The following is a 14,761-nucleotide window of genomic DNA, read 5'->3' as shown; positions in this document are numbered from 1 at the left end:
GCAGCTGTTGTCTGTTCTGCTTGCAAGTGAGGAGGAGATCAAAACCAGAAGTAAAGCTGTTGAGTCTCACTGGTCCCCTGATAAATACCAAGACAAATCTTCAGGTGAGAAAATGTTACTGCATGCCACTGTCACTGCTATGATGCCATCATACAATTCATGTACATGCACACCCAACACTGCTGCTACATGTATGCTATCTGGAGGAACAAGTACTCGTTTTGGCAAATCATTGTACACTCATGTACAGGTGTACAGGCACCCAAAGATTTTCCATTTCTTGTTTCTCATTAAAAATAGCACAAGCATTCTAAAAATTGCCCTGTCAACCATTTCAATTGTCATCAATTAGAACGGCCCAACTAAAACCCTGGTCAGACAGACTCAATATTTTGATTCAACATCATCCAAGTAAAAATAATTTATTGGTCCAAGTGTTTCATCATCCTTGACATGTTGGGACAATCTTATTGGAACATGCATGTTGGATGTTTCATCTAAGTCATAATAAATTTTTTTGTCCAACACATTCCTGACCAACATTGAAAAGCCCAGTGGATCTAAGTTCACGATTCTGCAAAAAAAGACCAACATACTGAACTCAAACTCATTGCGTTCATTTGGTCGCTACCTGTTGCAACAAGATCCAACAATGTATGAAGATGTTGAATTAAAATAGTTAGGTACAGTTAGGACCATTTATGCGATCAACCAAGGCTTACATTATTTTGAAATAACTTCCCTTACAAAATTAAATCAGTTCTTGGAAATGGTACAGTATGTGTAGTCTGATCAAACAGCACTTGTTCCTCAACTGCACAGAACCAAATGTTGTCAAACTCATTCCCTTTAGAATAAAGCAGTACATGTACATTACCAAATTATATCAAACAGGCATAGGAGTACTTCCACTTATTTTCATGCTCACCTTACATGTGCTCATTCTGAGACTGGGAGCTAGGGAAGGGATGCACCATACACATGTACAGTATAGCCAACTGTTGAAATGAATGTGTAAAGAACATAATTCACCATCATGATGCCACATCACATGCATTAACGATGCTTGATGTCATGCTTTACCACATTGACTTTCTCTGACAAATACAATCATTTATGTCTCTTACAAACTGGTCTATGTGTTTCTGTTACAAGTACATGTAAGAGATAATTTAAATTTCACACACTATTGAAGATAATTCCCCATTTCTCTTTACATAGTATGCTCCTTCCTGTCATAAAGTACTGTGTAACGAAGTAAAGTACTGTCTACTCACTGTTGCTTGATGTGCTTCAAAACATTGAGCTTAATGTACATTACAGTATGTATCAACAGCTCTATTCTGAAGTTGCCAAAAGCGCTGCATACATGTATTAGTAATTCTGCTTTTCTACCATGTGTAATTCTAGGCTGCAAGCTTCCATGATCACACATAATTATTTTTATTATTATTATTATTAATTAATTTTATAATTAATGTCTTAATATTTGCTTTGCATAAATTAATTACAACTATATACAAGTTAGTACTATACATTTGTACATGTACATTCACTTCATTTCATTTTAATGACAAGCTATTAAACTTTTAAAATAAGCTGCAATCTTACATAAAGTAGACTTCAAGTATCTATTAAGTAGCAATCTGTACATACATGTATAACAATTAATGTATAATTAAAAGCATAATTTAAAATTGTAATTTAACACTATATTTACCTCATGTAACTTCTGCAATTATAGTAAATTGCTGTAAACAAATTAAAATTAATTTCTTATTGCTCTGCATTTTGTGGCACCACATATACATGTATATACACTTTGGTTGATTTTGAAATTATAGCTGTCCAATAATCATTAAAATAATTATGAATAATGTTATATGACATGATTTCACTGTCATAAGCCAATGCATATCTCATTATCTGTAATGTAATCGGCCTAACATTCATTAGCTAGTACGCTTTAAATTTATGCTACATGTGTTTACTTACAGTATACTGCATGTGTACATGTAAACTTTAAACAAATTGTACTTAGCTTGTGATGTTTTCTAGTTTATACATGTAAGTAAAAAAAAAAAAATTAGTGCCAAGTGTAACAAAATGTGGTTCCAGATGTAAGTAAATATGTTGTAGACCTTTGTCGAATTCATTTTCTTGAGAAAGGTAGATAACTTAAGAAATAAATAGAGAAGCTACTGCCTAGATATGTTTTGGTATGGGAGCTTAAATTATTTTCTTTGCCATCTGTCAGAAGACTCCTGTAGCATTAGTCAGTTTACTTGGAGTTTGCATGATTAACTTTAGACAAATCCTACCAACCCCATTCATTGACATTACTTCATTTCCTGTGTTCAGCTCAATTCTGGGTAGGCAGATTATCTTTGGCTTAGAAAAGACAGGTTACCAACAGTTAAAGAGTAAAGTACCAGTGTTTTTTTCTTCAGTTAGTAACTCCGACATTCTGAACAATGATTTTTTTAACCTTTGATCTTTTGATTCTAAGTCACCACAGGACATTCACCTGACCTTATGCACAGTAGTACACCTGTGACATGTGCTGATATGAACCTTGCACAGTAAATCTTTGATCAGTCTACTTGTGTGATGATCTTGTCTCTCTCACTCTGTGATGACGACAACTGTAGAAGTTTCTGCACACTGAATGGAAGATCATTAATCATTTATCACGCACTGGTGTCGTGGGGCTCTTTTTTCTTATTTTCATGACAATAATTTCTCACACCTACTTTGACTGCCTTTGACTTTTGGTTACAAATTAAACTAACTCACCATCCTCTTTCCATTAATTTTTATTTGCATGTTAGTTGCCAATATACATGTAAATTATTATGAGCATGTTGTCATAACTGAACAGAAATTTTAAAAATTTCTTTTTAACGCTATACAGTGTACAGTTTGTTGTAATTAAAACTAGTGTCCCTAAATGTAACTTTAACACCTGGTCATCTGAACTAGTAACACTTTATCCATGATTTACTTAACAATATTTTGCATTCCATGATAATATTTTCAGAAAACTAGTTACCTCTTGATAATTTATTTAATAATTTATTACTTATACTGCGTATGCTCCATAAATTATAAAGATGCTTGCATGCGCATCTTCAATACATTTAAATCTCAGAAGTTGTCAGACTTCACTGCTATAAATAACTGTACATAAAAGTATAACGGTTACCATACATGTTATTTGTAGGCTTATAACTGAAAGCTAGTAATAATGCATAAGGAAAGGTTGTCAAAGAGTGTTAAATTCTAATGTCAATTGCTCACAATCAATCAATCAATCAACTTTATTAAAAGAGGGTAACGGCAAACAGTAAAAACTACTGACAAACAAGCGGCCCTCGGATTACAAATTACAACTAGTGTTTTATTTTTTCTAAACAAAGGTGTTTTTGCTGGACTTAACATTTTATGTATTAAAAATTATTAGGATTGTAGGCAAAACCTGGTGTTTATACCCAAGTAAAAAGTTTTGCCTTGTAACCTGATTTCCTTTAAAATTTTCAATAATTCCAGTAAACTGCATGGCACTCGCTGCATGATACTTATATACAACTGCTATATTTTCCTTTTTATCGTTTAATTTCAAGATAACTTGATTTTAGTCTGCATGTGGACCAAGTGCCATTTTCACCATAAAAATTTATTACTTCTTCAATTATTATTAGATTTAGGGCCTCTTAACATGACCCTGATTTGAATTTTCGCAACTGTAAGCATTTACACAAAAAATCCTTCCAACTCAGGTCAACTCTTTTTGCCAGAAAACCCTTCTCTGTGATTTGGCTAAAAGAGTTGACAATTTTCACTCAAAGAGTCTGCAAATAGCCAATGGGGATTGGCATTTTGACACAAATAGCCATGGTTTTATGCTTTCTTCTTTCATTGAAACGAGCACTATTCAGCTAGACCAGGATTTGTGAAAAAAAAGTGGCATTTTGTTTAATTTCATTATCCATCAAAATTAATAGTTACCCATTTTCAGTTTTTGGTGACAACGATGCTGACCTAAGTCAGCTTTGTGGTACTGGTACAACTAAACCTTTGATACCTCCAGGCAGTTGGGTTTCTTGTGAACATTATTTTTTCCACACTTAGTGGCAAGCTTACCCTGGTTTTTGCTCAACCTAGGGGTCATGTTTTAAGAGGCCCTTAGATTCTAATAATTAATGTTTAGCTTACTTCCCTGTTCCCAGTCAATATCACACAGCTAATTCTCTCCATTTATTTTAGCCGTCTCTATTTCAGTTTTAGCTGTGAAGAGGGTGCTCAACACTTTGGAGATCCTTGACCGCTACAACTTCAATCGAGCAGACTCAACAAGTTCTATTGACTCACTTTACAGCAAGATTTTTGCTGATTCAACGAAAACTGGAGGAGAGGTATTTATTGCATACTTTAATCTTATAATGCCTTTATTAGAAATTGTTTAATTTATAATTACATCTACATTCAAATTTGTTCCATTTGAAGAAGACAAGGTGGCCTTATGGACTGCAGATCAAGTGGCCAGGGTGTTTCTGTTTTGTGGTCTTTAGCAAAACACTTAATGTAACACATGTATTTTTTTTTTTCCTTTTTATAATTAATTACTGACATTTTAACCATGTATAAATAAAATTCTGTTGTTGTTATTGCCATATATAGAAACTGGGATAAGCCCCAACATTGTGATCTTCTGCTGTTTTATTAACTTAACACTTACAGACTGCAAAGTACCATGTACTGCAACACAGTCAGGATATCTTGTGTCATTTTGTTCTTAGTGTTTGTTTCATTTTCTTTTAGGCATCTGCTACTGATGAGGCAATTGCTCTTCTGCTGTTCGAGTGGGCAGTCAGTAAATATCGTGTGGGCAAATTCCGGGCATTAGCTGTTGCTAAGATCCTGCAAAGAAGGCAAGCAGAAATCCTTGAAGAGGTGAGGCATACTGTCATGTGTCATTTAAATAATTTGATGCTCTGATGTTTCATCAACCAGAGATCATATGACTGTATAGCTTTCTGAACAGGAGGGCAAATTAAAAGGTAACGAGATAGTGTTGATGTATAGTCTTTGCAGGACAGTGAGACCAATGTCACACAAAAATTGAAGGTGGGGGACCCATGAAATTTGGCTAATTTCTCCAAGATGTTTTTTTTTTTTTTTTTTTTTTTGAAGGACCATTCACAACCTCTAATTGTGGGCACATGATCACTTAAATGGAAGTCCAACTGAGGTTCAATTTACATACTAGCCTGCTCGTCTGTAACTCCAAGAGATGCATTTTCCTTTATTACACCATTTTAAACTTTTTTTCTCCACAGAGAGAAAGTACTCGTGATCAGGGAGAAGAAGGCACATCATCAAATATCGCCTCTACAAGTACAGTGCCACCTTTTCAAAAAGTCCTGATGAATTTTTTGGACAATTATGCTCCTGTAGTTGGTGAGTATTAGTCTAAAGAGCAATTTTCCACTGACTGTGACTATGATCTATCAACTTTATTGGTCTTAAAATTTTACAAATAAAGAAAAGAAAAGGACCAAAAAGGAATTGCGCGAACGGGAAAATAGTAACCCATGTGGGGCGCAACCCTAAAAACTAAAAAGAATGGCGATAAAAATCTTAAATTAAAAAATATATATATATATGTGTGCATATACAATATTACACCTGCTTTCAGTGTTATGTGCATAACAGCTTTCTATTGACATCCATCTTTCGACGTGCATGCTAAACAAACAAAACAGATCAAAATCTGCCAATCACAGCCCACTAGCATGACCTTCTGAACTTGTGAGCTCATTTGCATGAAACCAACACTGGTATGCATCAGTTTTGATTGACTCGCTCATTTGAAACAACACGTTGAATGACAATGTCAAAAGATGATGTCAAAAGATGGATGTAGAAAGATAGCTATGCACATAACACTGAAAGCAGGTGTAAATTTTACAGTTTTTCTTTGTTGCCTTTGTTTGTTTGTTTCATAATATTAAACTCTTTCTTTGCAGATGGTGGTTACCAACACAACAAGGCACATCCAAGTTTTGCACAGCTAACTCTTCTGTTTGGAGAACTCATCAGAAATGAAGTGTTCTCCCACAATGCATACATGTGCAGCCTCATATCAAGAGGAGATCTTCAGCCCACCCCTCCTGTTTCCATCCCCTCTCCCCCAAGGCCTGTAATGACAAGCATGGAACACCCCCCTGAAGCTGAACCTATGGGCATTGAAGAATGTGTACAGGAAGGGGATGCACAGGGGGGCATAGACATTCACAGTTTGGTATGTTAAATATTCATATCTAATTTTGGCAAAGTAACATCAAAACTTTGCAACAAGTTCTCTTTTTGACCCTTTTATCTACCCCTGTATTGTGAATAAATTTATTCACTTTTTTGTTATTTCCGTAGACATGTCAGGAAGATGATGGCCGTAAGGACAGCAGCAGTGACAGTGAGCTGAAGATCTCTCAGCAACTGCTGGATCAGGAGCTTCTTGTACATCAAGAAAGACTCATACAGCTTCTAGATCAGGGTGACAATGAGATCTTTGTAGAGCAGGAAGCTCCAATAATAACTGCAGATCTTTCAGGTACTAGTGTACATGTAGATAATAAAATTTACAACAATGATATCTGAACTGTAAAACAATGTGCTCCTACACTGGGCAATCTTTTGAACCACTTTTCTTGCCATTTTTTACAACACAACATGATTGTACAAAATTGCGTTTATGAAACAAAACATACGTTTCTTGGGGTATTTTGGGTAGTGGTAGTTTACTGTTACTTGAGCGAAATTCATGGTGTCTCTCTAAGAAATCATAAAAACCTTAAATTCATTATAATTCTTGGTTTCTCCTTACATTGTAGTAAAGCACTGCAAACTTTGATTAAGGAACAGCGAATTATCACTACCCATCCTACCTTTGGGCAATGCCACACACTACTTTCATAACCTTTCTCAAAAAAAGTTGTTAATTATTGTATTGTAATAACTTTATTATATAACTGTACATGTAGCTGATTTAGTACTCGTATTTTCCCAACCAGCTGTTGGAAATGGCACCAAACTGGAGGCTAACTTGATGAATCCTACCTTACTGTCCAGTGATCAAAGGGACAATTCAATTATTGATTCAGCTTGCAACCTCCCCAAAAAGTCGCAGCATGCTCAGTATGCCCAGCATTTTCCCATCCCTTCCGAAAACCTCTCGGCACATGAGAATAATCAGCGTCTCATACTGCTGTATGGAGTGGGTAAGGCAAGAAGTCAAGCAATGGCAACAACCAAAGAAGTCACCAAAGCATTGTGTGCCATGCTGAATGATCTTGGGAAAGTGGACGATTCTGATCCTGTGCAGAACAGTGAACATCTGAAAAAAGAGAGAGATGAGAAAAGGGCTGCGCTTTACAGGTACATGTATGTAATAAGTACCTGTATTGTTGGTTATTTTAAGAATCAGTTGAGACCAAACAGGGTACATGTACCATAATAATTTTTTGCTTTATATGCTTTATAAATATACAGCATAGCTTTTACTTGAATGGTCACATGCTAGGGTTTCATCTACAGACTTAAACATTACATGTAGATCCACCTTGTACAGCATAATAGGCAGTATCATGTGTAAGCATACTGCTCAGTAACTTCCATCTTAATGGTCACGAACTGGCTTCATCCACAGTCTTAAAAGTTAGAACCACCTTGTACAATGACTCAAGGTTCTGGGAGTGCTAACAAACATCTGACTCAAGGTTCTGGGAGTGCTAACAAACATCTTAAGGTCTGTAGGGTTAGTAAAGCATCATACTGAAGCCCTTGCACTACACCAGTATCAGCCAGGGTTTAATTTTTGGGCCCGGGGTTTATTGAGTTTGTTGGATCTACCCTTGCTTCAAGTGCTTTTCTAGGTTATTCCACGTTCCTCCCACCTCTAAAGCTACTATTTTGCAATTTGTACTGCTTTGAAGGGAAAAAGGAATAAGTACATGTAAATACACTGTTACCTTTATGTTGACACATACCTAATTAGTTTATCTGTTCTGATTATATTATTTCCATTTATCTTTCTTAATTTTTAGCAAATTCTCAAACTTGACTTGCTTTGACCAGTACCAAGCAGTAGCTAAGTGCGCCAATATTCTTCGTGACCAGAAGGCCAAACAACCCAAAATATTTGGTCTGGTTTTGCCAACTCCAACGCTCAACCAACTAGAATTCCTGTACGACCTGTTTGAACTTTCTGGTGACGTGCATGGACTCCTTGATTTTGTGGCTTACGTTCTGATGCCAAGTGAGGACGACATTTCAACCACGCAAGTCGCACTCGTCAAAACAGTCGTAGGGACATTACCAACCAAATCCACCATTGTAGTGGCAATGTTGCGGAAATATCATGCCTGTCTCATGTTGCTGCCTGACCACACTACCAGGATATTCAGAGGGTAAGACCGTGATGACATTTTTCTGTAGGGATGTTTCATGTGCATGTAACTATGCACTTGCTGGTGTACCACAGTCAGTTCCATTTAGTTGTTTCCACTCATCTTAGAGCAGTTTTCAATTAAGTGTCGTAAAACCAAAACCAAAGTAATTACTCTGGCCAATCACAAAGGACACAGACAATCCAGTGAACCAATCAAAACTCGAAGCAAGTACATGTAGCTGACACGAAGCGCGGGAAAACGCGCGTGAGCGCGTCATGATTGGTTTTGGTTTTACTTCTGATTGGCTGAGAAAGTGGCGCGAGATTTTTAAGCCAATCACTAAGCGTAGCAATGCAAAACCAAAGCAAACGCAATTTACTTTCGACACTCAAGTGAAAACCGCTCTAATGCATTCTACACTTATGGAATTCTAACGCAAAGACGACTGGCTAAGCAATATGATCCTACTAATATTCAACCGTAAAGTTCCAAAAGTAATGACCCTCGTTGCTTCAGATTTAGCAGGCTTTTCCTATTGCTACTTTTGGAGGGTCGCAACTTTTGAGGGGACACTTATTTCGGGTGACAAAAACGTGTACCATATTTTAATAGCTTGGTCCATCTAATAAAATACTAAAAAATGTTTTAAATTTTGAAGAACTTTGGGAAAATGATTTTGTTATGTATAAAGATAAAAGGATAAAACTTGTTGAAAAGAATTAATCTTCATCAATAACAGTCATCTTGAAAATAGCCTGCAAGCAGACTCTCCTTTGGATGACAGAGCCAGGAGAACAAGTTGGCGAGAACAAGCTGGCTTCCTTTGCTCGTTCTCGTGGCTTCGCCGCTCGTGCTGTGACCCGTAGGTGAGCCTGCTCAAGCTCGCAGGCTATCGTGAACAAATCACATCATTGTATTATGTATATTCCATCTAGGATGGGGGGAGTGCACTCAGCAATACTCCCACTCAATTCATGCTAAAATCAAAATTTGAAAATTGTGCTACATTTGTCGGACGTTTCCCCTGACAGTCTGGATAAACATGTTGTTTTATTGAAATCTTTCCCCACAGGCTCCTTGCAGCAGTAGAAAACATTGCTTACCCAGGTATATGCTCATCACCTGAGAGATGTATTCTGGCATTCCTGTTTGACCTGTACTCATCGTGTGCACATCTCAGGGTAAGAATACTGACCAAACAAACAGAATGTTCTGGTTCCCAATTGTTCAAAGGATGGGCATATCGCCATCGTCAGGATAAATCACTGTCCAGTAGATAACATCATTTTTCTAGTAGACAGCATTGTCCACCCTTTTAAAGGGACTATGTCACGGATTTTACCAGATTTTTGAACAGCCAAATTTATATTTGTGTCGCAGGAAACCTAAAACTAATAGTCCACTCTTATTAGAAATTACTATATTAAAGCACTGAAACTGTTAACGAGCTTCTTTGGCTGCGGATGGCTCGGATGGAAACGGATTGCAATTTGAAAAAGTTAGGCAAACGTTTTCAAATTGTTTCCGCATGTCTTCGAAATATCGATATTTATAGCCGTAGCTTGATTTCTATCCGCAAATTAAGGTTATAAATTCCTTTTGATGTTCGAAGATAATGTTTTTTATGAGCTAATTTGCCTACCTCTGATTTCCGTACAGTTTAGACCAAAAATCTGCGAAATCCCCGTGACATAGTCCCTTTAAAAACTAGGGCCTACAGTGTCAGAGATATCACTGATAACCATTGCTTAGAACGAAGTTAATACAAGCATTTTTATCTGGTTGATGTGTTGCTTCTTGCATACCATAGCCTAGGGTAAGAGCTTTGTTAAGCTGACCACTGCTTTTTTACCTTAACTATCAACGCAAAACACCATGGAATTCTCGTAAAAAAACTAACTTACTAGCTAACAAAAACTAGCTGGTATGTAAAATGAAAATGACATCATTTGCGCGTATTATGTGCTCGTCTGGTGAAAAGAAAACTTTGCTGCAACAAAAAGGTTGAATCTCATTCACATGTTTATATACACTGTACTATTACATATGGTGGTATCTAGTGGTGCATTTGGAATCTACATGTAACTCTGTTGCCCTGCACGTTTCTTTTGCATGTATCTAGGTGAAGTATGCTGATATCTTCAGCACAGCCTTCACTAAGATCAAGCAGGCTGTGTGTTCAAGTACAACACCTTCAGCTTGCACAGAGCCTTATGATCCCAAGTTCATGGCAGAGTACTTCCAGAACCCAAGGTAACAACGCTTCGGTTGCTATTGTGTAATAGCTTAGCTCTATTAGATATGTGGTTCCCAAAGGTTGGAGTAATAAGAATACCTAAAAACTGTTTCCCACACATACTATTAAACCTTCACCTTCTGCAGGTCCGCTTCTAGGAAGTGTATTCTCCCTTATCTCATTGATCTGCTTGGTAATGAATGCATTGATATTATCAGGTTTAGGTAATAGCTCACTAGGCCTAAATGCGCCCAATAGAGGATATTTTTTTGTTCATGAATTCATCTTAATAAACATGTGGAACCTTAACGTTCACTCTGAATAAAAATAATACAAATAATTCACCACCAAAACTTTCTTTCTCAGGACCAAGAGGCTGGATGGCATCTGGGAATACCTTCTTAACCACGAGAAACCATCAGATGTGTACAGCTTTGTGTGCAATGCTTTGATGAATGTCTGTAACTGTCAGAATAGTGAAAGGTACTTTGCTCAAATTATTACATATCAGAATGAGCATTTCTAGAGATTCTTTTTAAACAAAAACATGTAAAGGATCACTCGAAATGATTCAACTATAAATTGTGACTCTTCCTTTTGCCCTAATGCCTAAAAGTGAAAGCACGCTGAGCGTGGCTAAAGCCACGAATATGCACACATTAAATTTATATAACTTGTGGAAAATTTGACACTCTAAACCTTCTGTTTTCTTGGGCGGGTACAATTTGATATGCTAGAACACGCTACTTTTTACTCAATCAGTTGTTCGTGTTAAAGTAAAACTTAATCTGTGCATGTGCTCTCTGTGTTCATGTAAACAGGAAAACTTGTTTAGATTCGTTTGCCCATTTAAGAAGCAGATTCGTTTGTCCATTAATTTTGATATGCTAGAACACGCTACTTTTTACTCAAGCATATAAAGTAAAACTTAATCTGTGTATGTGCTCTATGTGTTCATCTAAACAGAAAAACTTGTTTAGATTCGAAACTTAATGCTTTCTATTTTTTCACCTTATGAACAGGTTGTTCGACATCGGTGTTCTTTGTGCAGAGGTTACTGCCCATCATGGCAGGCTCAGTTCAGAGTGGCTTGGTGTACTCAGAGCCTTGTGTTGCTCTTCCAACAGTTCATCAGGATTTGTGGACTTGCTTTTGGAAGTAGATGTGAGTATATTGAACACATTAAATGGAGGAGTGTGTTTTGCTGTAAATACAGAAACTATGATAAAACTAGTACTGAGAATTACCACTGGCATATATGAAAGAATCTTGTACATGTATGAACTGCTGATTAAGTCTTAAGTGAAGAATTGCAATTTTAGCAATTGCAAAGAAGCCTGAGAAAAGGGATTCAATTATGAAAACTTTTTTCGTTGATTTATAAATGAACAAGAATCACTATAATAATAATTATATTGTGACTAAGCCTTTACTTCGTCTTTTATGTTGTTTGAAAAGTTCTCATCTTGTTACCAGGTCGGAGATTTATCAATCCACGAGTCAGTAGCTACTTTCACAGCTTTGCTTATTGCCAGAAGTTGCTTTTCATTGGAAGATGTGATCTATCACGTGGCTCTGCCATCACTTTTAGCCGCACTTCCATCTGGTGAGTGACAACATGTGTTACTCAATTACAGTCCCGGAAATATACACTGTTTGTGTTAAGGGTTCAATAAAAAGCTCAGTTATGGGTACTCATGAGTACTGTATGGCATGATTATAACTATGTGAATTTGCTCTTGATGCCGGCTAAACAATTTTCTGCAAATGTTACGAGCTCAGTCAATTCGTAGATGCAGTATTTCAAACAAAAATTATACTAATTGCTCCAACTATTTACGGTTTACAACTAAATTGAAGTGTAACAGAATGCTGAGATATTCTTCTACTACAACCTGTAGTATTAATTATCAAATCATTCCAGACTAAATACCCAGGCTAGAGCGGTTTTCACTTGAGTGTCGAAAGTAAATTGCGTTTGCTTTGGTTTTGCATTACTACGCTAAGTGATTGGCTTAAAAAACTCGCGCCACTTTCTTAGCCAATCAGGAGTAAAACCAAAACCAATCGTGACTTGCTCGCGCACGTTTTCCCGCGCTTCGTGCCAGCTACATGTATTTGCTTCGAGTTTTGATTGGTTCACTGAATTGTCTGTGTCCTTTCTGATTGGCCAGAGTAATTACTTTGGTTTTGGTTTTACGACACTCAATTGAAAACTGCTCTAAATCGACAAATGTACATACACCTGTAACTTATCGCAGGCTACTTATTCCCTTCACCCTTTTACCCGTCATTTCACATTAGCTGAGCACAGTCTCAAGTTACATACTATAATTATGCGGATTGCCATCGTGCTGGTTAGGGTGGTTCTTGATGACGTCTGTTCCCTTTTGCTCGCCGCCATTTTGGTCATTTCCCTCGCAGTCTAGTAGCCTGATACGGACCAATAAGGAAAGCCCTGTAACTTCAGGCTATCAGATACCACGTTTCTTGCACCCTTGCACCCCAGAGAGTTCCATTTTCTTTGATAAGTGGTGTTAATTATTGTCTCATTAGGTGCTGAGAACCAAGACGCTGAACCTGGCGCAAGGTTAACATGTCACCTGTTGCTGAGGCTTCTTGACGAGTCCACAGACCTCATGTCTCACGACCATTCCTCAGCACTAAAGTTTCCATTCAAGTCATCTCTTGACCATCACTTGTTGTCAGCTGCACACGAGAGTATTCGTATTGGTGCTGTGCTGGCAGTATTCAAGGCTATGCTGAAACTTTCTGAAGCAGGTACATGTATGTCGGTATAAATATCTCCTCTCTGGGCTTAAATCTTAAAATCTGGGACCCGTGATTTCAAACAGTTTCGTTTCTCACGACATTAGTGTGGGAAATGCACGCAGCATTAATGTAGGTAATGCACTTGAATGTGAGTTCTTAAAGACTCTCTGTCGAATGGCATGCTTTGCGAACATTTGTTTCTAGTTTGATTCTGTCGCTGAAGAAAAGTGTTTGAAAAACGGAAAGATTTGGGGCATTTGGTGGCCTAGAATAATATTCTGGTAGAAACAAGTATACAATTTTGCTTCTGAGGCCGTCTGAATAAGAACTACTGTATTTTAAAATTAAGACCTCGCGTAGTGGGTTTGCAAGCAGCTACAAGCTCGTACGTGTCATGAACAATTCATAGACAGTTTGGATTAGATGAAGAAAAACAAGAAAACAAGGACACCTCACTCTCCTTTTCAAAAGGTGAATAACACTATCCAATGGAAAGGGGCTATCCAGTGGATAGCGTTGTATGTTTTGCCAACACTTATCCATCGGATAGTGATTTTTTCGGCGGATAGCGTTTTCCACCTTTTGAACAACTTGGCCGTGTTGATGCGATATTTGTTAAGTCGGCAACACAGAAATTCATTAACGCACATGTTGATCTCTTTTCCTCAGGAAGGACAGGCGAGAGTGGCTCTACCAGTACGGGTGAATCCACTCGGGATGACGCATTCAGAAGTCTGTTTTCCAACAGGCTGGATGACTTTATGGACAGCACATCCAGTACTGGGGACATATTTCCTCCTCCTCTGGCCTCCAGCAGATCAGGTAAGCGACGGTGATACAGAGACCTCTAAACCTTACATGCTGACAGACTTATTCACGGAAAAGATAACGCGTTAACAACAAAGAAAAATGTTATCGAGCGAGTACTTTGACATAGAAGTTAGCTGGAGTGCTGACAAGAAGGGTCTAAGCGGAGGGTATATGTCCGATTTTGAGGGTTTACGTATGATCATGTTTACCGGGACCGTGTTCTTTTCTTTAAGGAATTTATGAACTTTCAAACCTGCGTGCATACTTGACACCTGGCTTGTTCATGATAATCTGACTCCGAATTTTAATTTGATTTATGTAGCCATGGAGACTTCAAACACAAGTGCATTTGCCGGTTTTGCGTTGCAAGTGATTTGTCGCCAGGAGTGGGTGAGAGAGAGATGCCTTCAGGATCCACAAATACTTTGCTCTCCTGAGCTTCTACTGGACCCAGCAATATCTCCAAACCAGGTACTTGTTCTTCATAGTTTGA

General features: G+C 37.6%; 1 protein-coding gene across 1 annotated transcript in view; it reads left to right on the top strand.

Annotated features, from left to right (window-relative positions):
• The window catches only part of LOC144664335 (mediator of RNA polymerase II transcription subunit 12-like protein), a 57,648-nt gene that overhangs the window by 12,070 nt on the left and 30,817 nt on the right, over positions 1–14,761 (top strand). Inside the window, 16 exon segments of the mRNA XM_078525432.1 lie at positions 5–104; positions 4,267–4,415; positions 4,822–4,953; positions 5,340–5,460; positions 6,030–6,304; positions 6,433–6,613; positions 7,074–7,437; positions 8,106–8,468; positions 9,523–9,631; positions 10,573–10,703; positions 11,053–11,169; positions 11,709–11,850; positions 12,163–12,292; positions 13,243–13,467; positions 14,128–14,280; positions 14,591–14,739. Of these exon segments, the coding sequence (XP_078381558.1) occupies positions 5–104; positions 4,267–4,415; positions 4,822–4,953; positions 5,340–5,460; positions 6,030–6,304; positions 6,433–6,613; positions 7,074–7,437; positions 8,106–8,468; positions 9,523–9,631; positions 10,573–10,703; positions 11,053–11,169; positions 11,709–11,850; positions 12,163–12,292; positions 13,243–13,467; positions 14,128–14,280; positions 14,591–14,739 (2,841 nt within the window).

This window comes from Oculina patagonica, chromosome 8 (assembly GCF_052425735.1).
Source record: "Oculina patagonica isolate OP01 chromosome 8, crgOcupat, whole genome shotgun sequence".
NCBI classification, from domain to species: Eukaryota; Metazoa; Cnidaria; class Anthozoa; order Scleractinia; family Oculinidae; genus Oculina; species Oculina patagonica.
The sequence above is the reverse complement of the archived record's forward strand: the minus strand, read 5'-3'. Positions and strand labels throughout refer to the sequence as shown.